This window comes from Marmota flaviventris, chromosome 9 (genome assembly GCF_047511675.1).
Source record: "Marmota flaviventris isolate mMarFla1 chromosome 9, mMarFla1.hap1, whole genome shotgun sequence".
Classification (NCBI taxonomy): Eukaryota; Metazoa; Chordata; class Mammalia; order Rodentia; family Sciuridae; genus Marmota; species Marmota flaviventris.
The window spans coordinates 29846135-29867194 of NC_092506.1; the positions used below are offsets into that span (position 1 = coordinate 29846135).

At 45.6% G+C, this 21060-nt stretch overlaps 1 protein-coding gene across 2 annotated transcripts in view; it reads left to right on the plus strand.

Annotated features, from left to right (window-relative positions):
• The window catches only part of Pamr1 (peptidase domain containing associated with muscle regeneration 1), a 77725-nt gene that overhangs the window by 32733 nt on the left and 23932 nt on the right, over positions 1-21060 (plus strand). For both annotated transcript variants that reach the window (XM_027936660.2, XM_027936658.2), the window contains exons 4-6: positions 10514-10628; positions 12163-12380; positions 15158-15265. In XM_027936660.2, the coding sequence (XP_027792461.2) occupies positions 10514-10628; positions 12163-12380; positions 15158-15265 (441 nt within the window). The remainder of the gene's footprint in view (positions 1-10513; positions 10629-12162; positions 12381-15157; positions 15266-21060) is intronic.

Consider the following 21060-nt stretch of genomic DNA (forward strand, 5'->3'; position numbering starts at 1 on the left):
TTGCTGTTGAGTGGGTAATAGAGGAGAAGAGGTGTGTGGGGGAGAGAAGGGGAGTCCCACTTGAGATCAGTGGGAATCTGAGCATCTGTAAGAGACCCCACAGGCACTTGGAAACAGGTTTCTGGAGCTTAAGAGAACTGTGGAGGGTGAGGACACACTCATGGGAGTTAGCTGAGATCCCCCAGGGAGCCTGGAGCCTCAGACAGCAGAGAGCCATTGACAGAGGAAAGAGAGATGAACAGCAGGGAAATAAGAAGAGGTGAACAGCCAGAAAGGTGGGAGAAGCAAGAGGGAGCCGTGTTTTGGAAGCTGGGAGAAGAGTTTCCAAATAAGACAGAAGGAGAGCAGGACATGGATAGGAAAGAGGTTTTTGTATTTGACAGCTGGCAGGTGACTGGGGACCTTACCAGGAGCGACTTGGGAAGGGGAGGAAATGTAGGCCAGAGGTTTTAAATAAGTTTTACAATCGTTTTTTAAAACTTTTAAAATAAGGGGCTGGGGTCGTGGCTCAGTGGTAGAGCGCTTGCCTAGCATGTGCGAGGCGCTGGGTTCAATTCTCAGCATCACATATAAATAAATGAATAAAATAAAGATCCATATCTTAAAAAAAAATTAAAAAGCAACTTTAAAAATAATAAGGTAGAGATGGGAGATAAAAAGCCACAGTCACAGTGCTTATGGAACATTTCCATGAAGCACTGGGATGGTCACCAAGTAATATGATGAGCTCTTAAGGAATGTATAATCCATCCATGGAAACCTAAGAAGGTCGACCCCAAGAAGACATCAGTGTGATAAGGTTATGAGGTTCTTACGGGCACTGCATAAGTATGAGAATTCATAGGAAGATGTTATTCATTTCACTATTTGTTGAATGTCTGCCTGGGGCTGGTCATTGTGGTGCCTTCTGTGTTAAAGACAACTGAGCACGTGGGTGACTCATGGCTCAGTCACAGTGAGGATCACATGGCAATACAAGCATTTGACCAGTAGATGGCGCCCAAGCAATCCTTTCAAGCCTCTCTTTAACCTGAAGGAGGAAGATTTATTTTTGTTTAATTTTTAAAAATATTTTTTAATTGGTGCATTTTAATTATACATAGCAGTGGGATATGTTGTGACATAATCATAAAGGCACACAACATAATTTGGTCAATTCTATTTCCCGGTAACAAGGAGGTGGGCTCCTTGCTGAGGTCTACCTGTAGGGCTCTGACATTTTGTCCCCTGAGTACCATTTAGAGCCTCACTTACTAGGAAGGAGGAGCGACAGACAAGAGCCAGATAGGATCACAGGTTATACTGGAGTTTCAGAGCCTGTGGCATGGAACAGATGTGGTAGTTTGCTCACTGTCTTGACGATGTTTATGACAGTATTAGCCTACCTCCCCGACAGTCTTAACTCATGTTCTGGTAAACCCCGGGGAGCTTGTATTATTCAAGGAAATGGGCAGAGTTCCTGAGGCCAGAGCCCAGCAGAAGACCATTCACATCTTCTCACCCAGCAAAGGTGGGTTGAGTGATCTCAAAACACCCAGGAGCTGGAGATATTTTATTATTACAAGAAAGAACTGTTTTTTCTTTCCTTTCCAAATTTTTTCATTTGAAAAATTTCCTATCTACAAAGAGATTCCAGGAAGGTATACATCCATATACTCTATCTGGATTCATGTATGATTATCATGTTTTCAAGGTATGGTTTTCTTTTTTATTATACCACATTTTTCTACGTTTCGTCATGTTATCATGATTTTGTCTTGATGTTCAAATTGTCCCAGATTTGGCCAGTGAAGACCCTCCAAGTCGGCTCAACCACATCATTCTTTGAGCACATCCCTGTTTTCTTGTTCCCTGGAAATGCAAGTTCATCTTTGCCCCTGTTTCCCAGCTTCTGGGAAAGTTCCCAGCCATTTCCCCATGAAATCTGGGCTCCTGAGTCTGTGATCCAGATGTGGCCGTTAGAGATACCAGTCTCTGAAGTCAAAACCAAGGCTTCTTCTTAGTGCTTCCTAAGCTGGAAAGTTGAGTTCTTAAGTGAACCCCTCTGCTGACCTCCACTGCTGACCCCTGGAGGGGTGTTTATTTAACTTGGCCTTCAGGCTGAGTTCCTTAGCCACAGAAGAGATGGGCAGGGTGAGGGCCCAGGGCCACCCAGGATGCTGCACTCACAGCTTGCATCCTGTGGTCCCAATCGTTCAGTCCCTGAAGGATGTTGGGGACCTAAGAAGGTTAGGAAAGCAACCCAGATGAGAAGGGATTTAGGGGGAGAGATTACAGGGCCCTTAATACGTTTATCTTCTTAGTCATATTTTGGACAGAGGCAGAGGAGCAAGAGGAATTGGCTGTAAGCCAAACCCCCAAATGTTTGTGTCGTTAGAATATCAGAGAAGATGATTTGTGCCAGCTGCCACCTGGGGAAGGATGAAGAGCCAATTTGAGAAGGGGAGGGAGGGCTAAAGGCTCAGGGAGTGGTGTGTCCCAGACCTAAGGGGCTGTCCTCCAGGGAGACTGAGGAACCACTTGGGTGAAGTCAGGCAGACCGGTTCATGTCACTCCAGCCTTTTGTGACCCGATTTCTAGGAAAAGAATAATACAGAGTTGGGTCCAAATTGAGGATGATAATATGTGGTCATTGGCTGCCTGGGCGTGGAATCATAGGGCCTGCATTTGAATCTCTATGCCTTCTGTGACTTTGGACGAACTTACTAAGTCTTTGTCAGTCTCAATTTCCTCCTTTGAAGGATGGGGATGATCATAGTGGCCCCCACAGAGGGTTTCTGTGAGGTCTAGAAGAAGTGCTGTCTGTAAGTCTCCCAGTAGGGGGTGTGGTGTGGAGTGAGACTACCTATTAAATAGGCTGAACAAATGGTGAATTCTGTTCTTATTACCAAAACAGAGCTGCTCTTTTGTTGTTGCTGGTGTGAGTTTTATCTCAAGGGGGGGGGGGGTGGAAAAATTAATATAGGGCTGGACAGGAAAGATAGGAAAAGACAACTACCTAAGGGAGAAAAAATAAATATGAACATGATGAGGTAGTCTTCCCAGGACAAGTATTATATGGTAAGTGATACCTTGTTTTCTGTCTGAGAAACTCTTTGACTCCAGGGACTTAATGTTTGGACCTTTGTAGATTTTATGTTATCAAAGAATTCCTGGGTCAAAACCCAGTTTCTGGGGAGGGTATAGAGGCATGACAGACCCCTCCTGCTCCAATAGTAAGAAATCACTACATAAACCAAAGAAAACCACAATTTTCTTTAAAACCATCAAAAATCTGTGAATATGGAATCAGAAAGAATCTAAAATCCAGGGGTGTGTGTCCTTCCTAGGTGAGTGAGGGAGCAAGATGGTTCCTCCCTGCTTAGTTGCTGCGGTTCAGCAGCAGCAGGACAGGGGAAGGAGGGCACCTCCCGGCAGAGAAGCCAGTGGACTTTTGCTGCCCCTCTGGCCTGGTCTGTTAAACTGAAATCTAGAGGAAACCCACAGCAAAGCCATCCTTTCTACCAAGTACTTTCTGAAATGGGATCTTTCTGAGCAAGCAGAGGTGGGGGCAAGACTAGAAAGAAAGTCTTGGGTTTGGCATAAAGACTATCTTGCAGCTTCAAGAACTTGTGGCCCCACAGTTCTGTAGTTGCAAAAGCTCGCCATTTCCAAGTCCTGTAGTCCTGGAGTGCAGGAAGTTGCAGAGAGGAGAAGTTGAAAGTCAGAGATGCATTTTTTTACTGTGAAGAAGCAAGACAATATAATCCACAGCCCAGAAAACAGTCCAAAGAAATAGACCCTCTGTGACCAAATGTTGGAATTTTCAGACCAAAGCTTTTAGATAACTAAATATACGAAAGAATCTCTAGGAAAAGAGGAATATAATGAATGAAGGCACAATGAATTTCAGGAGAGATTTGGAAAGTATTATAAAGAACCAAATGGAAATCCTAGAACTGATAAATATATGATCTGAGATTATAAAAAAAAAAGGAAAGGATTAAGAACCTATTGGTTACCAAAGAAGAAAGGATCAGAAAACTAAAGACAGGGTAATAGAAATCAGCCAAGTTAAAGCCTAGCAAAGAGACTGCAAGTAGTCAGCAGACTAGACATTTTGTACCACCTTTGCCTAGACCCTGTCTTTTGAGCTGGATTAGCAGAGCTGTCTTAGTGTGCATGTGTGTGTGTGTGTGTGTGTGTGTGTGTGTGTGTGTGTGTGTATGTGCGAAGACACTTAGGGGAGTAAATACTTTCTGCAGCAGAGTGGTAGACACTATTCTTGGTGGACATTTGTTTCAATTGAATGGATGGATCATTTGACATAGGGAAGAGGGGCTTTAAAAATGGTTCACTTGGTAGCGACCTGAGAGGCTGAGGCAGGAGGACTGCAAATTTAAGGCCAGCCTCTGCCACTTGGTGAGACCCTGTCTCAAAGTAAAATAAAAAAAAAATAATAATAAGGGCTGGGGTGTAGCTCAGTGGTAAAGTGCTTCTGGGTTCAGTTAAAAAAAAAAGGTTTGATTGCAGGGAGATCTTTATTTGGTACAGTTATTCATTCAATCAACAATTGAAACAATAGCTTAATGCATACATATATTTGAACAAGACAATGTCCCTGATCTCACAAGAACTGTGTCATGGGGGAGGTAAACAATTTAATAATCAGTCACTATAAAGAATCAACTGATTGAGGTTCAGGCCAAGCCTTGAGTGAGCCTTTTACTGTGTCACTCCGGGACCTCTGCTAGTTCCCTGCAAGGAACTGGTAAGAGCTGTCACTTGGCACTCGCTGGGAACTGAGCATGGTTCACGTACCTTCCCTACTGACTCAGTTAACCCTCCCTGCAGCCCCCATCAGAGCCTGTTAACAATGGTGACACTGTGACACTGGGGCTGAGTGACATTCCTGCTGTCACACAGCTTGTAAGCATCAGGGCTGAGGTGTTCATTTAGAGGCTGAGCCCTGGCTCCTCTCTGCCCTGCCAGTGGGACCACCCCTAGGTCACTTGGAGTGCCTGTCTCAGGGCTGGCAGGTCATGGGAGGACGAGCCAAACCATGTGGAAGGGCAGGCTTCCATCCTGCTCCTGGCCCTGTGCAGGGGACAATCCCACGTCATCGTCCGGGCCTTGGCTTCACCAGCACTGTCTGGGCGGTGGGGCCAGATGGGTTTAGGCCTCCAGCCAGAGATGAGGTGCAGCTCTGAAGAGGCCTGGGCAGTGACCATCCCCTTTGATTCCTGTGCCAAAATCGTTCGAGTCTCCGATCAAGACTCAAGAAAAATAACAATATTTGTTGTCCTTTATTGAGCATTCAGTGGGAGGTGCTTTAAATAGAGCATCTTCTTTAATCCTTAAGACAAGCAAATAAGGCCACGTGGCAGAGACCTACTGTTATTCTCATTTCCAAATGAAACACCTTGGCTCAAAAAAAAAAAAAAAAAAAAGATCCCAGTGAACTCATTTAGGGTCACACAGCTAGGAAACAACGGCCTGAGGTTCAGCCCCTGTCTGGCTTCATAGACTGAATGTGCTTCCTGAGTCATCTTTGAAAGAGGAAAGAAAATGCAAATGGCTCTCCCTTTGAATGGCTTTTTAAAGTCCTTCTTTTCTTTCTAAGAGAGATTAAAGAAAAACAAACCCAAACCACTTCTCAGAAGCATGGGGTGCCTCTCTCCTGCCATCCCCTCCCAACCCCTGATGCTGGAGATAACAGGATTTGTGTGTGAAGGCGGAGGAGGGGGTGGCTTCATTTTTCTTGGGAACCTTCCAGCTCTCTTATTAGTTTAGAAATTAATGAAGATTATGAAGATTTCCTTTCAACTCTGTAGAAGCAGGCTTCATCTAGCTAGCCCTCCTGTTTGGTCCTGTAGCAAAAGAATAGGAGATGAGTCCTGGACTTGAGGACCCCAGGGGATGGTCTGGGTTGATGGACAGAGATCCCCTTGTGCATGCACGTGTGTGCGCGTGGACACACACACACACACACACACCCCTTTCCCTGTAGCAAGACTGTTTTGGGGAATCCAAGCACGTCTTCTGGGCCCTTTGCCTGCTCAGGACCACCTGCTTGGTTGGCCAGCAGCATTTCCTTGGCAGGGACATTGGGCTGTGTTCACTGTTCTGCCCTGGACAGAGAGGTGCAGTGAGCCTTCTCTGCACCCAGGCCCGCCAATTCCCCCAGTAGAGGCAGGAGTGGAGGGGAGGGGAGTCTTAAGGAGTTCCTTGATGTGGGGAACAGGGGGCTGCCTCCTCCTCTGTCTTTGGGCCCAATACCCCTTCCTCCAAGCCCATTTCCAAGAAGTGGCCTCTTTGTCCCCGGTTGGTTGGAAGCCGTTCCCCATCTCAGGGCCAACTCGGCCCTCCTCTTCAGACTGAGAAGAAACGATATGATGAAGCACCGAGGTGCAGCCTGTGTTCTAGAATCCCGGCTGCTTCTGAAGGACAACCTCTGTGCTTGCAAGGACAAGTGGTCCAGCCTTTCACTTGGCCGGCTCCCAGGTGGGGCTGGGGGCTCTGAGCCCTCCAGAGACGGCACAGAACCCTGGAACCGAGCCCAATGGACTTGCCAAGGAGACCTGAATGGGATGGCCACCGGCTTCTCTTAGATTTGGGGAGGGACCCAGGGACATGGCTAACTGATTCCAGCTCCCATATGGAGGGAAGAAACCGGAAGCAGACTGGCAGCACTGGCTGCTGGTTCTAACTTGGGGTTCTCAGCAGGAGGTTTGCTTGGGGTGGGGGCTGGAATTTAACACCTTGCCGCCAGGGAAGCTGCCAGTCCTGGAGGGGCGGGGGCTGTGCGGGAGGACTTCTTTTTTCGTCTCTCACACCCAGCGTAGCACTTCCGTAGCCCTGCAGCAGATGGGCAGATGTGGGCGACGAAACGCGTGAGGTGTGCAGGAAGAAGCAGAAGCCGGGAGGGTGAAGATTTCATGTGTCTCTTTTAGAAAGAGGAGGAAAAATCTTCCTGCTTCCCAGTGGAGAGGGACAGGGCTGGTCAGCAAGTCCCTGAGACAGCTCATTGTACCAGCCAAGACCCAGCATCAGGACCAGGCAGAGCAAGGCTCAGCCCCCTGCTCTGCACCCTGTAGCAAAAGCTAACATTTACTGATTTTTCTATAATGGGTTTTTCATGCATATTCTGATTCAAGCCTTGCAAATCATGTGAAAGTAGGTGCCACTTCAATTCACATGTGACTCAGGTGAGATTCTGAGAGGTAGAATAATTTGCCTAAGGCTGCACAGCTAGTGGAGAGAAAGCTGGGCTTCACACCGAGGGTGGTGTTTTAATAAGCTTTGTTGCTGCTGGGACCAAAAGGAACTGACAAGAACAATTAGAGGAGGAAAGGTTTATTGGGGAACTCATGATTTCAGAGGTCACAGTCCAAAAATGGCTGACTTGATTCCTCGGGACTTGAGATGAAGCTGAATATCATGGCGGAAGATATTGGGAGGTGGAGGAAAGTGGCTTAGGACGTGGCCATCATGAAGCAGAGAGAGAAAGTCTAAGCTCACAAAATATATATCCCAAAGGCATGTCCCCCATGACCACCTCCTCCAACTACACCCTACCACCTATAGTCACAATGCAGTTAATCTCTATCAGGGGATTAATTCATTGATTAGGTTAAGGCTCTCAGAATCCAACATTTCACCACTAAACTTTCTTGCATTGTCTCACACGTGAGCTTTCGGGGGACAGACACCTTATATGTAAACCATAACAGATAGACTCCAAAGATTCTGTTCTTCACTTTACAACGAGTAGCAGCAATTTATAGAATCTTCTGACTTCTTGGCCATCTGAATTTGGGGAAGTCCCCTAACTTCTCTGTCCTTAGTGTTCTGCACCTGGGAAATGGGGAGACGAATGTTGTTTTCCCAGGTTTCTAAGGAGGATTAAATGAAATGACGTTGGTAAAGATTTTAGCCAGTGAATGGCTTATAATGAGATCATCACTCATTCATTCAATAAATATTTATTGAACACCTGTTATATGCCAGGTACCAGGCTAGGTATACAAGCTAGAACATGTCTCAGCTCTACCAAAGGATGTAAGAAAATAGTCTCAAATAATTTCGGCTAGTGATGTGTGTTGAAAAGAAAACACAAGGGGTCAGGAGGGCGACTGTAGAACCTGGAGGACCTACCTCAGCTGGAAGTGCAAGGAAGGTCTCATTGAAGAAGTGGCAGTGAGTTTAATTCCCAGAGGGAGGGGAGGTGGAAGAGCATGAGTCTTCTAGTTTAAGGGAAGAGCAAGTTCAAGGCCTGAGACTGGGACCAGAAAGAAGGCTGGCGTGATGGGAGCAGAGCAAGTAAGTGGGTAGTAGACAGGACTGAGCCCAGCGTGGGTCTGGGTAGCCCGTGGGGCAGGGCAGTGGATAGTGTGGGAAGTCGTTTGGAGAACTTGGATCAAGAGAGCATGATGCCACCTGATTCATTTAATTATCTTACATGCAGCTTTTGCAGCTATGTAGGGAATAGAATTGGGGGGCAAGGATTGATGCCAGGAGATCAGGATTATAGGGATAGATGGGCAGGCTAGAGCCAGAAGAGAGTAGTGAAACCACACTTGTCTAAATGCACACTTTGGTTTCAGATTTTTTTAAATTATTTTTTTAATTTTAATTAATTTTTTTTATTTATATATGACAGGCAGAATGCATTACAATTCTTATTACACATATAGAGCACATTTTTTCCTATCTCTGGTTGTATACCAAGTATGTTCACACCAATTCCTGTCTTCATACATGTACTTTGGATAATAATGTCCATCACATTCCATCATCATTTCTAACCCCATACCCCTTCCCTTCCCTCCCACCCCTCTGTCCTATCTAGGAGTTTGTCTATTGCTCCCATGCTCCCCCTCCCTACCCCACCATGAATTAGCCTCCTTATATCAGAGAAAACATTCAACATTTGGTTTGGGGGGATTGGCTAACTTCACTTAGCATTATCTTCTCCAACTCCATTCATTTACCTGAAAATGCCATGATTTTATTCTCTTTTATTGCTGAGTAAAATTCCATCGTGGATATATGCCACATTTTTTAAATCCATTCATCTATTGAAGGGCATCTAGGTTGGTTCCACAGTTTAGCTATTATATTATGCAACCTAGTGGAAGTTTTCGCAGAAGTCCCAAGCCTCAGGGCTTCAACTTACCAAAAGTGGAGTGTGCTCTCTGCCTGACACTGTGGGCATGTTTCTTCTGTCATCTTGTCATGGAGCAATGTCCACTGATATTAACAGTCTTCTTTTTAACTATGAGATTTTATACCTTTTTGAGGAAGGGTGGGGATATAACTGCACATCTCTATTTTATGATATCGGTCTGGATTTCTATATAGACCCGGGGTAGATAAACTGTTTTTGGTAATTGTCTAGATAAAAAAAAGAGTATTTTTGTGGGCCTCCTTCCTTTTGACACAAGTACTCAGCTCTGCTGCTGTAAAGCAAAAGCCGCCATAAGCAATACATGAATGAATGGATATTCTGTATTCCAATAAAACTTTATTTATAAAACATTATTACAAAAACAGGCAGTAGGCCAGATTTGACCCCTCACAGTTTGCCAACCTCAGGTAAGGAATACAATTTACGTGCATGACCCAAATAATTTTTTCCTATAAAATCACTTGAAGACATTTCCCCCACTCTTTTGTAAAAATAGAGTGCATCATCCATATTTGTGCTTATCTGAATACAGAAAATAATGTTTGAAAATCAATATTTTTCAAATCTTAAGGATTCCTTTGGAGGTAATTCAGAAGACTAGAGGAGGTGAGGGTGGAGGGCCTAGGGACCCCGCTTCTTCTTAAGCCAGGAGCCCTTCTTTGATCCATGTTTTCAATGTTCATTTTTAAAATTGGTGTTCTTCAGAAGAGTTTGAGCAAAAGTACTTGGGAGCGAGAAAAACCAGCCTGAAAACCATCAATCCTGTCCAAGTGGTTGCAGATCATCTCTCCCTCCACACATCCATTACAGAGGCACTTGTTACATAAATGGTCATAGGAGAGGTTCACAGAGATTTTCTAACTGGATGGCAGGGGGCAAGGGAGAGGAGTAGAGGGAGAGTCTACTTTTTGAAGCGGAGGCAGCTAGGCGGTAGGTCGGGCTAGTCTTGGAGAGGTGGGACCATATAGTGACTTGGACTTTATATTCAATTAGAGTTGAGTTTCTACTCTGTCACCTACAGACTAGATTAGTGATTGATTTAACTCTCTGATGATCTTCTCCAACTCCATTCATTTACCTGCAAATGCCATGATTTTATTCTCTTTTATTGCTGAGTAATAATGATGATAGCACTTCCCTTCCCAAGCTGTTGGGTGGATTAAATGAATTGATTTATGCTAACGGCCTCATACATGGATAGATGCATAAAAAAATATTGGTTTCCTTCTCCCTTCTCCCTCTTCGTTCTGTTCTAAGGGGTGTGGGATGAGTTTGAAGACTCCTTCTCCCATCTCTTTTGTGTTGACCCCAATCTCCCCACCCCAATCCTTTTTCTCTTCTCAGGATGTGGCCAGGTTCTTCGAGTCCCAAAGGGTCAGATTTTGTTGGAGAGTTACCCCTTAAATGCTCACTGCGAGTGGACCATTCATGCCAAACCCGGGTTTATCATCCAACTGAGGTAAGGGTTGGGGTCAGAATTGAGGAGCATCAAGGAGACCACAGTGGCATGGACCAAGTTCACCATTAACACTTTACTCTTCACCCCTGAAAAATACCTCCCTCTTTTCTTCCAGGGTAGCAGAGTGGCTGCATCACCCCTAAGATTTCCACTGAGTTTTTCCCTTTTCTAGCTGTGGTGAGGCCAGAGGTGATTGAGATTCCTGATTCTGTAGGGTACAACTTTCAACAAACATTTTCTGGGGGGATGAATATACCCTGAGGTTCCCAGAGGCCAGCTCTGCCCTCCAGGAGGAGCAACATGGTACCCTGAATTGGAAGGATCCAGTAAAACCTTCTCCATCCTTATCAAAGCAGGCCTTGGTAGCTGGTGTCCCACACCGTGAGGACCTGGGGTTGGAAGTGAGGCTGATTAATTGGGCTTTCTCAGGGGAGGGCTGGTTCTAGGAGAAACTTAGAGGGTCACAGTCTTCTGCTTAATGCACTCAGGACTGGGTCTCCAGGATGCTAAGGCAGGTGTTAAATGCTGCATATTAACATTTCAGCAGCTGAGGGACCAAGATAGATGTTCTCTCAGAGACTCCAAAAAGCTTCTCTAAGATCCAGGAGAAGATCCAAAAAGAAATAGCCCCCAAAATAAAATGGTGAAGGATTAAGAAGCACATTACCAGCCCAGGAAAGAGGCCTGATTTCTTTCCATATTTAAAGTTGGGCCTTCTGGTCCCAAGTAATGATAGTCATGAAAACACTTGGAAGCATATACACAATATTTAACTTAAAAGCTCATCAGTCATTCCCTTTCTGTCACCTGCCAGGCTACCACAAAATCTATTTTCTTGCCTGTAAAATGATCTCAAGGCCACCCATGTCCCTCTGTCCCCAGAGCCCCCCTTCTACTCAGACCATGTGTCTCACTGGGATTCTGTCCAGGCTCCTGACTGGGGTTCCTGCTTCTGCTTATGCCTGCTCTACCTTCTCCTCCTCTCAGAGTGGCTAGAGTGGTCATTTAAGGTCCTACATCCCAACAGCACCTTCATGTTGAAACCTTCTAGCGGCTTCCTGTTGAGCTTGGAATCAAATCTGAACCCCTCACCAGCCAGCACGCTACTGTCCCCTTCACTCAAGGATGTCTGTCCCCTGGCGGTATCCTGGATTCTCCTTCAGTCCCTCATGCCAAGTGCACTCACAGATTCCCCTGCTGGACCACTCTTAGGCAGGACATTTACAGGTCTAGCTTCATCGCATTTCTTCATCTCTACTAGGGTCTACTAAGTTCCTTGGAAAGGTTTTCCTTGACCACAGTGTCAGAGACGAGACTCTCACTTCATGCTCTTATCTGGTTCATTGTATTCATGGCTCTTAGCATTCACTGGATTTGCCTTTTTTGTTTGTTTGTTTTTTCTCCTCTCTCATTGCTTATTGTCTGTCTTCCAAAGCAGAGATCCATCTCCATAAAGGCAGGTCTTGAAGAGGCCCCAGGATCTTAGCACTGCCCAGGGCCCACCTGTTTCTTCTGTCACCCTCTCCACCCACAGGTTTGTCATGTTGAGCCTGGAGTTTGACTACATGTGCCAGTACGACTATGTCGAGGTCCGTGATGGAGACAGCCGCGACAGCCCCATCATCAAGCGTTTCTGTGGCAACGAGCGGCCGGCTCCCATCAGGAGCATGGGCTCCTCGCTCCATATCCTCTTCCATTCAGATGGCTCCAAGAATTTCGATGGCTTCCATGCCATCTTCGAGGAGATCACAGGTAAAGACCACAGAGACAACTGTAGCGTTTTATGGTTTGCTCCAGTAAAATCTGCTCTGGGTAAGTCCTTTCTCCCTGCACAGACTTATTAAAACCTAGCATGTTGCATTCTTGGAAGCAACCTACACACTGAGAAAAAAAAGGGAGAGAGAGAAATGGCAAGGCGTATTTCAGAACCAGACCTAGAAATTTTTATCTTCTTCATATAAATAAGATGGGTAGAGCACAGAGAGGCTGTATAATATTTCCAGGTCACACAGCTATAATGGTGCAATCAGCAATTTGTACGCAAGCAGTTTGCGTACACTAGAGCTTACAGGGGGGGCCACTATGGTAAAGAGTATTGTCCCTGGATCCTTGGCAGATCCAGTCGTGTGACTTTGGGAAAATTCTTCTCTCTCTTTCTGGGCCTCTGTTTCCTAATTATTGTTAAGGAGATGATAATAGATGCTGGTCCTTAAGAAGACTCTAGAATAGAGGAAGTGGTTTGCACAGGGTAATGCACAGTAAGCACTCAGTAGCTGCCAACCCAAGTGTACCCTTGGCCTCCATTAGCCATCTGTAAAATAGGTCTCGAAAGCCTTAAACTACATTGGCAAATGTCATGCACTTGATGAGGAACTCAAGCCTGACTTTAAATCCTGCTCTCTTTGGAGTATTTGGAAGTAGGATTTGGCCAAGATGCAGTACTCAGTCCTAAGGAATCAGCCTGGTTCTCATTGTTCTGAGGTCGGATTGCAGCAGGTTTCACAAAATAAGCTCAGGTTCAAAGGTCAAGTTTTTAAAAATACTGAATAATAATAAAAACAAACTAGCAATGGCCTTCTCCTCATCATGGCTCCCTTAGGAGGAAGGTCTGATGTGAGTCTTAGGAAAGCGGAGGTGGGGTGGGGTGGGGTAGGGTAGTGGGGGGGGTGGAAGGGGGTGGGGTGGGGTGGGGTAGTGGGGGGGTGGAAGGGGGTGGGGTGGGGTGGGGTAGTGGGGGGTGGGGGGGGGTGGGGTAGGGTGGGGGGGGTGGGGTAGGGTGGGGGGGTGGGGGGTGGAGGGGGGTGGGGTGGGGTGGGGTAGTGGGGGGGGTGGAAGGGGGTGGGGTGGGGTGGGGTAGTGGGGGGTGGAGGGGGGTGGGGTGGGGTGGGGTGGGGGGGTGGGGGGTAGTGGTAGTGGTGGTAGAGTCAGGGTTTCTGCAGTCCCCTCCATTCCTCTGCTTGTCCCTTAGCAGGATGCCCACAGTAGCTCTCAGCAGTTGTCCCTGTCTCCAGTCCACGCTGGGCCCCATGGGGCTGTGCAGGGCCTGGGAGTTCCAGATGCTTTGCTGCCGTGGGTGGTCAGTCCTTGTCCCTGATGACACCCTGCTGGTCCCCTGTGGGGTGGTCTGTCAGGCAGAACCAGCTGTCAGGGAGGCTGGTTGGGGACAGTGGTGGCTCACCGACCTGTGTGCCTGTGATGGAGGGAGGGTCTCCCTCTTATGAAATGGGCTCCTCGACTCCCCGCTCCCCTGAGAATCTAGGAAACACTAGCCTGCCCTGGCAAAGAGCCAGCACCATTTCTGCTCCTCACACACCCCATTCGTCAGTTTCTATCCATTATTGCCTCTGGCTAGGGTCACCTGTCTCAAACCTGCATATCACAACCCATGCTTCAGAATCCCTATCACCTTGTCCATCCTTGGCTAAACCCTTTCTCTTGCTCCAGTGAGCTGTGACTTTGCCCTTTTGTGACCGCTCTGTAGCACTTTCTCTTCTTTTTTGATAATACACTAACTGCACCGTGCTTTGGGTTACAGTTGTATATTTTTCTCTACATCACCTTGACCTGGTAAATAGAATCTCCTATTTCTCTTTGTGTCTCTCTGGTACCTTTCACAGAGCAAGTTCTCAGTACAGATTTGTTCCACTGAATCGAGGGATGCATTTCTTCCATGAACGTAGGAATGGTGATGTCTGTTTGTAGAAAATATGGTCCTTAAGATGCTCTGTAAAGAGCAGGTTATGAGGTCAGAGAAGCTTGGGGAAGACTGAATGTTATATGCATTCTCAGAACTTCATAATGCATAGGGCGTTAAACTGAGAGGTTCTACAGCAAAGCAGTTTGGTTAATTACCATTAATGCCAGGAGCAGTTCCCCAGTACATCTGAGGCCAGAACCATTATTGAGTTGAACTTATATCAACATCACAAGGACTAATGGCTACAGAACATATGTTTGGAGATTCTCAAGTACACCTTTAGTGGTGTCATAAAGATTATCTTCCAGTGACTGTCTCTCTTTTTTTTTTTTTAAGGGTGATCTAAAGCTACCCAAGGATGCTTACCCATCCAAGAGATGCAAGCATGATTCTGGTTTCATCTATTTAATGCTCCAGTTTATTTTTTTGGTACCAGGTATTGAACCCAAGAGTGCTTAACCACTGAGCCCCATCCGCAGCCCCTTTTGTATTTTATCTTGAGACAGGGTCTTGTTAAGTTGCTGAGGCTGGCTTTGAACTTGGGGATCCTCCTGTCTCAGCCTCCTTAGTCACTGGGCTTGCACCACAGAACCCAGTGTTCCTGTTTATTTTTTGGCTTATGTACCTCAGACTAGCATTGCCTTCTGGGGGCCTCAGAAAGATCGAATAATATCAGCAACCTCCGACATGTAACAAGTACCTGCCTGTTTTAGGGTAACATGAATTCCGTAAAAGGAATAGAAAACCACCAAGAAGTCAAGAAGCCTCCAGGCCTGGAGAGGAGGCACTTAGGGAGGCACAGTGGCACTTAGGGATGCCTTTTCTCTTCCAGCCTGCTCCTCGTCCCCTTGTTTCCATGACGGCACCTGCCTCCCTGACAAAGCTGGATCTTATAAGTGTGCCTGCCTGGCAGGCTATACCGGGCAGCGCTGTGAAAACCGTGAGTATGCCTCCTGGGTGGAGCTGAGGAGCCTCGCGCGTGGGCCTGGGAGGGCTTTGGGGCTCTCGGGGTTGCTGTTTCTTGGTGTCTAGGACTCTCTGTCCAAGATGGCGCAGGGTGTGGATACAACTGAGTGGTTTCAGAAGGGCAGGGCTGCTGGAACTACCAATGTTTGCCCCTTGACATTTCTAGCCCAAAACTATTTCAAATACCCCTCAAAAAAGACACAGCAGTCTCACATAATATTCAGAGCTCAAGAACACCGAGGAAACAGTCAGCTGTAGAAAGCCACCGTTGTCAGCTCTCCTGTGGTTCAGAGTTTGAGCTCCCTGTCCATCCTAAGGTCTGAAGTTTGGAGTTGTCCTCCAGGGCACCGATGTGGTGTGGGATAGTCTGAAACCCTACATGGAGCATGGTCAATATGTAAGGTGACCACAAGCCCCAGTTTTCTGGGGACAGTCTCAGTGTTTGCATTTTGTCTAAATATAATAACATCCTCACTCACACTCAAAGCTTCCTGAATTGGGTGGCAAATAACATGGGTATCCTATAAGGATGAGATGAGGTTTGTTGAGGCACAAGCTAACGTTTTCTGAAGGACTGCTGTGCATTGGGAGTGTGGAGATGCAGGGAAAGAGGACGCCTTGTCTTTCTCTGAAGCAGCTTCCCCAGAGTTGGTGAGACCCATTTCATCCTCCTTTAGTAGTTCTTGGGCAGGCCTGGAATGAAACGGGGTGCAGGGGGTGGGACATAAGAGAGGAGGATCCAGCTGGTCATCTCCAGGACAGCTCTCCTTGTTCTCAACCATTCAAGCCCTGGCCTAACCTTCTGCCTGAGCCAAACTCATTCCTTCCCCTTCTCCTTCCCCTTCCCCTCCCTTCCCTTTTGTTTTAGGATCAAACCTGGGGTCTCCTGCATGCTAAGGATGCAATTTACCACTGAGCTATACTCCCAGCCCCTGAGTCATGTCATGACTGTAACATTGAACCACTCAAGTTCTCTAGTCTTATAGCTGTGCAATCATAACCCTCAGTCATCCAAATAGCAGAAACCAACTCAAGCAAATAATTCACTCCAAAAACAGGAAAGCAGCATGTGATTTTCCTCCACTATTAGACCCAAGAAGAGAGAAGAGAGACTTGAATGTGCTGCATGTGAACAAGCCTCTGACAGATCTAATCCTTGTCCTTAGGAAGCGTTATGCTGACGGCTGCACATGGTGGCACCATGAACGTCCAGCCCCTCTGTGTGGTGCCAAGGACTGTGACATTGGCAAAGAGGAATTTTAACCCAGTAACCAGAAATAATTGGTCGGGGTATCTGATAACTAAAACCATGTGTCTGTCCTGTGTGCTAATAGAAGTTTGAGACCCAAAATCGGTGTCATGCACTGAAACCATCACCCTGGGATGAGAGGTGCAGAACAAGAAAAGTCAAAATTTGGGGGAGAGCTGAAGGAGTACAGTTTATACCCTGGGCAGGGTTCCTCCAAGCAGATCCTGAGACGGGAATGAGTGTACAAGTGAGGCTTCAAGGTCAAGCTCCCTAGAGAAGCTCATAAGGGAGGGGGACAAGGAATCAGGAAGGGAATGAAGCTAAGTAAGTGTGAGGTTTCAGGTGAAATCCCAGCCCCAGTGTTGAGTGGTAGTGAGATCTGGAATATAAAGGAAGTGCAGGCTAGGGGACTGGGCTGTCCTATCCATATGACAGTGAGTCATTGGCTAAATTCCACGTGGAACTAGGGGACATGAACTGGGCATGCTGGCTTTCTGTGCAGGTGGATAATGTGGTTCTCATCCCCGTGGGCAGTTCTCTGAAAGTAGCAGGTGCAGACAATATTGCAGAATGGGGAGGTGTCCCTGACTATGCCACTGAGTTCCGCTGAAAGCATCTCTTGCTCTGGAGTGGCACGGCTGGTTTGAGTGGGACTCTGGGAGAGGCTTAGAAAATGATGCTCTGTGGTCCCCGCCTCATTTGAGTCTGCAGTGTTGTGTACAGGCAAATCAAGGAACCATGGCTTTCTCTTTGCATCAAGAAATTGTATGTGGTGTGATTCTTCTCACGGCAGTTCTGGACCTTGACCCTTTAGATTCAAAGGGACATGGTGGCAGCTATAGTAGCTTAAAGGGAATGTTTAATGAACTCAAGGACTGACTGTACAATATGAGGGCTTTGATAAACAGGTAAAATTGCAAAGAAGTGAAACATCACCAAATAAGACCAGATGCCTTTAAGAAGCTGTTTTAAATCAGGAGAGGAAAATAATCCTTCCCAAAGTTATGACTAAAATGTGCATGGATAGCGTGTGAATCAAATATGGATTTCTCAGCATGATTATTCCACCAAGAAAAAATAAACATCATGAAAAATGAATGTAAAATAAGGCATTTTTGTACTGATTTGTAACTTGATTCATACAGTATCTGAAATCACTTTAAAACACCAGCATAGATGGGCAAGAGAATTCTCCCCTGCCAGTTTATATATATATAGTTCAAAAACCATAATTCCTCAGTACCGTGCAGTTACAGCTGGGTGAAGATATTCGCGGTGGAAATCTGATATGTCATTTGCTAGCATCCTTATGGGGGTCTGAATGTTTATTATTTTCTATAAGATGCAGGTTTATTTTTTTCCTGTTAGGAAGTTTGGCATGAGTTCTAATGCACTCCGTGGGGGAAATATCACAAAAATTAGCTGTGGCAGTTTACCTTATGATTTTTGAACAGATCTTCGTCATTTTTTTTTACAGAGCAATCTGTCAGTTAGAAAAGCAGAAAAGAGAAAAAAATATTAATTCCGTTTTCCTCATGAGGATATCAACGTACTGGAACAATTTCTCTAGAAGGAATTCTTTCAAAATGAAGAAGAAACCCAAGCACTCTCAGCTTCCCCCAAACTCTCAAATGCCCAAATTGAAATGGGCAATTATTTTTAAAAATTAGTTTTAAGAGCACCGAGCTCAGGATGCACAAGATTTCTGTCTTTGATTTATGTGATATCAAATTTGATTATAAAAGGAAACCACTTCTAGATGCTGCACTCAAGTCTTTGTGGAAAATTAGATGCTCCTTTTTGCATATGAAAGATTCAAAGCAGAGGATGAAAAATGCCATTCCTCATCAGATCCAAAGCCAGAAGTGAGAACTGCACATTTCCCATGTAGCTCACCATGTCTCACGGTGGCTCTTGCAGCGTGGCTTGGTAGGACTCCGGGTGATTGAGTGGTGAGCTCTGGTGACCACTGTGTCCCATGATCAAGTCCTTTCAAAGGTCTTTCCTTCCTGATATGGCTCATCAGTCTCTCTATTCTCAGGAAAGTCCTTGATACAAGCTAACTTTATACATGCGCATGTCCCTAAGTAGGGTCCAATAGAAATAGATTTTCTACTTCCTTGCAGAAGAAACCAAAAATCAAATAATACAGAGGTGTGTGAAATTAAAAAGAGAATACTATTTTCCCTGACCAGTCCTGGTTTCCAGGGGAACCACTGGTAGAAAACTGTGGACTTCTTTCTATGTTGCTCCAACCTAAGTCATGATTTCATATATCCTTATTTTAAGCCAGTGGCTTTGAGCTGGGGGTAATTTTGCCTTTCCTCTCCACCCCTGGGTGGCACTTGGCAATGCCTTAATCAATGCTGGTGGTTATAACTGTGGGTGAATGGGGCAATTCTGGCCTCTAATACATGGAGACCAGGATGCTGCTAAACATCCTACAAGGGGCAGGACAGCCCCACCACAGTTATCTAGCCCAGAGCCAGTGGTGCCAAGGTCAAGAGTTTTACCAAAGTGGATTCAAGTATACATACAATCATTCAACTCATTTTCAATACCCATGTCATGGATATTTTTTCCAGATGGGTCCATGAAATGATTCCTGAGTATTTCATTGTATGCATGAATGCGCTATCATAAATTCATCACATCCTCAAGATGGATTTGATATTGTTTAAAATATTTTTTGCTATTATGATGAGAACTGCAATGGATATCCTATCATATTATTTTGTTCATATGTAGACATATTTTTGTAAGATAAATTTCTAGATGTTGAACTGTTGGTTCAAAGGGTACATGTATTTATTTAATTATTTGTTCTTTTTAGATACACTTGACAATAGAATGTATTTTGACATATTATACATACATGAAGTACAATTTTCCATTCTTGTGGTTGTACATAATATGGAGTTACACTGGTCATGTGTTCGAATATGAACATGGGAAAGTTATGTCTGATTCGTTCTACTTTCTTTCCAATTCTCATTTCCTCTTCCTTCCTCCATTCCCCTTTGTCTAATCCTATAAACTTCTATTCTCCCCTTCCACCCGCCTTATTATGTGTTAGCATCTGCCTATCAGAGTAAACATTTTGGACTTTGGTTTTGGGGGTTTGGCCTATTTCACTTAGCATGATAGTTTTCAGTTCCATCCATTTACCGCAAATGCCATAATTTCATTCTTCTTTATGGTTGAATAATATTTCATTGTGTACATAAACCACACTTTCTTTATCCATTCATCTGGTGAAGGGCACCTAGGTTGGTTCCGTAGCTTGGCTATTGTGAATTGAGCTGCTATAAACATTGTTGTGGCTGCATCATTATAGTATGCTTCCTTTAAGTCCTTTAGGTATATGCCGAGGAGTGGTATAACTGGGTCGAATGGTGGTTCCATTCCAGGCTTTCTGAGAATCTCCATACTGCTTTCCAGAGTGGTTTTACCAATTTGCAGTCCCATCAGCAATGTATGAGTGGGGGTACATGTATTTAAAGATTTGAGAATGATTGCCAAGAAGGTCATGTAAAGGCTTTACCAATCTACGAGATGAGCCATTCATTATAAGCACCAGACCTAGAAATAAGAATTGGGATCTGCATTTCAGAAACAAAGGTCTGCTCTTGTCAAAATGGAAATGGGTGTGTTTTCAGGAGGTTCCACTGGTCTGAGGAGAGAGAGTTCTTGTTCAGACTTTGGGAAGTGGTGGATTAAAGGAGAAACAATCAGCAAGGTTTGGCCTCGTCCCAGTGGTCAAGAGGGTGTGAAAGGCCTGGGACACTCATCAAGGGCTACTACACCCCCACCCCCCAACTTCAGCTTGCCTAAAATGTTTTCCAAGGAGGTAAAACTTTCCTCTGCTCTTGAGTGACCTCCTCAGAACCCTGACAAGGGGAGTGGCCCTTCCTCAGCCTTGAGGCCAGACTCATCCCCTGCCAACACCCTCAGTGACCTCCAGCCTCCCTGGGCCACCATGTAAGAAACTGAGACCCCTTCTTTCCTCTGAAGTTTCCTGTTTCTTTGTATGGAACACAACGACAAAATAAGTCCTCAAGAAAATGGTCAGAGTCTTGTTTTGAAAAAGTGGAGAGCAAGGGATTCATCGCCTGCTCCAGTTTCCATGTTGTCTTTGTTCCTCTGGCCCAGTTGACGAGGCCGGGCTTTCCCCTGTGCATCCTAATGAAGGACGATGAAACGGGCTAAATCTTGGGGGCACAATGCTCACACTGCAGGCTCTGACGCGCCTTTGAACAAAACAAACCGGGCTCCACCAATTAAGGGAAAATGGTGAATCTGGATTCATTTGGGTTTTGGAGACCCAGAAGGTTTCCCACTGGCCTGTCCCAAGGACTGAGAAGAAAGGAGCCCAGGATGAGAAGCACACTGTCTCCTTGTGCTTCAAAGAGGTGCCCCGCATTTCTCATCGGAATAAGTGTTTAGGAACTTTGAGATTTTCATGGAAACATTAATGCTGATGCAAGTGAGATTGTTTGGAGACCCCTAGTGGGTAGCAA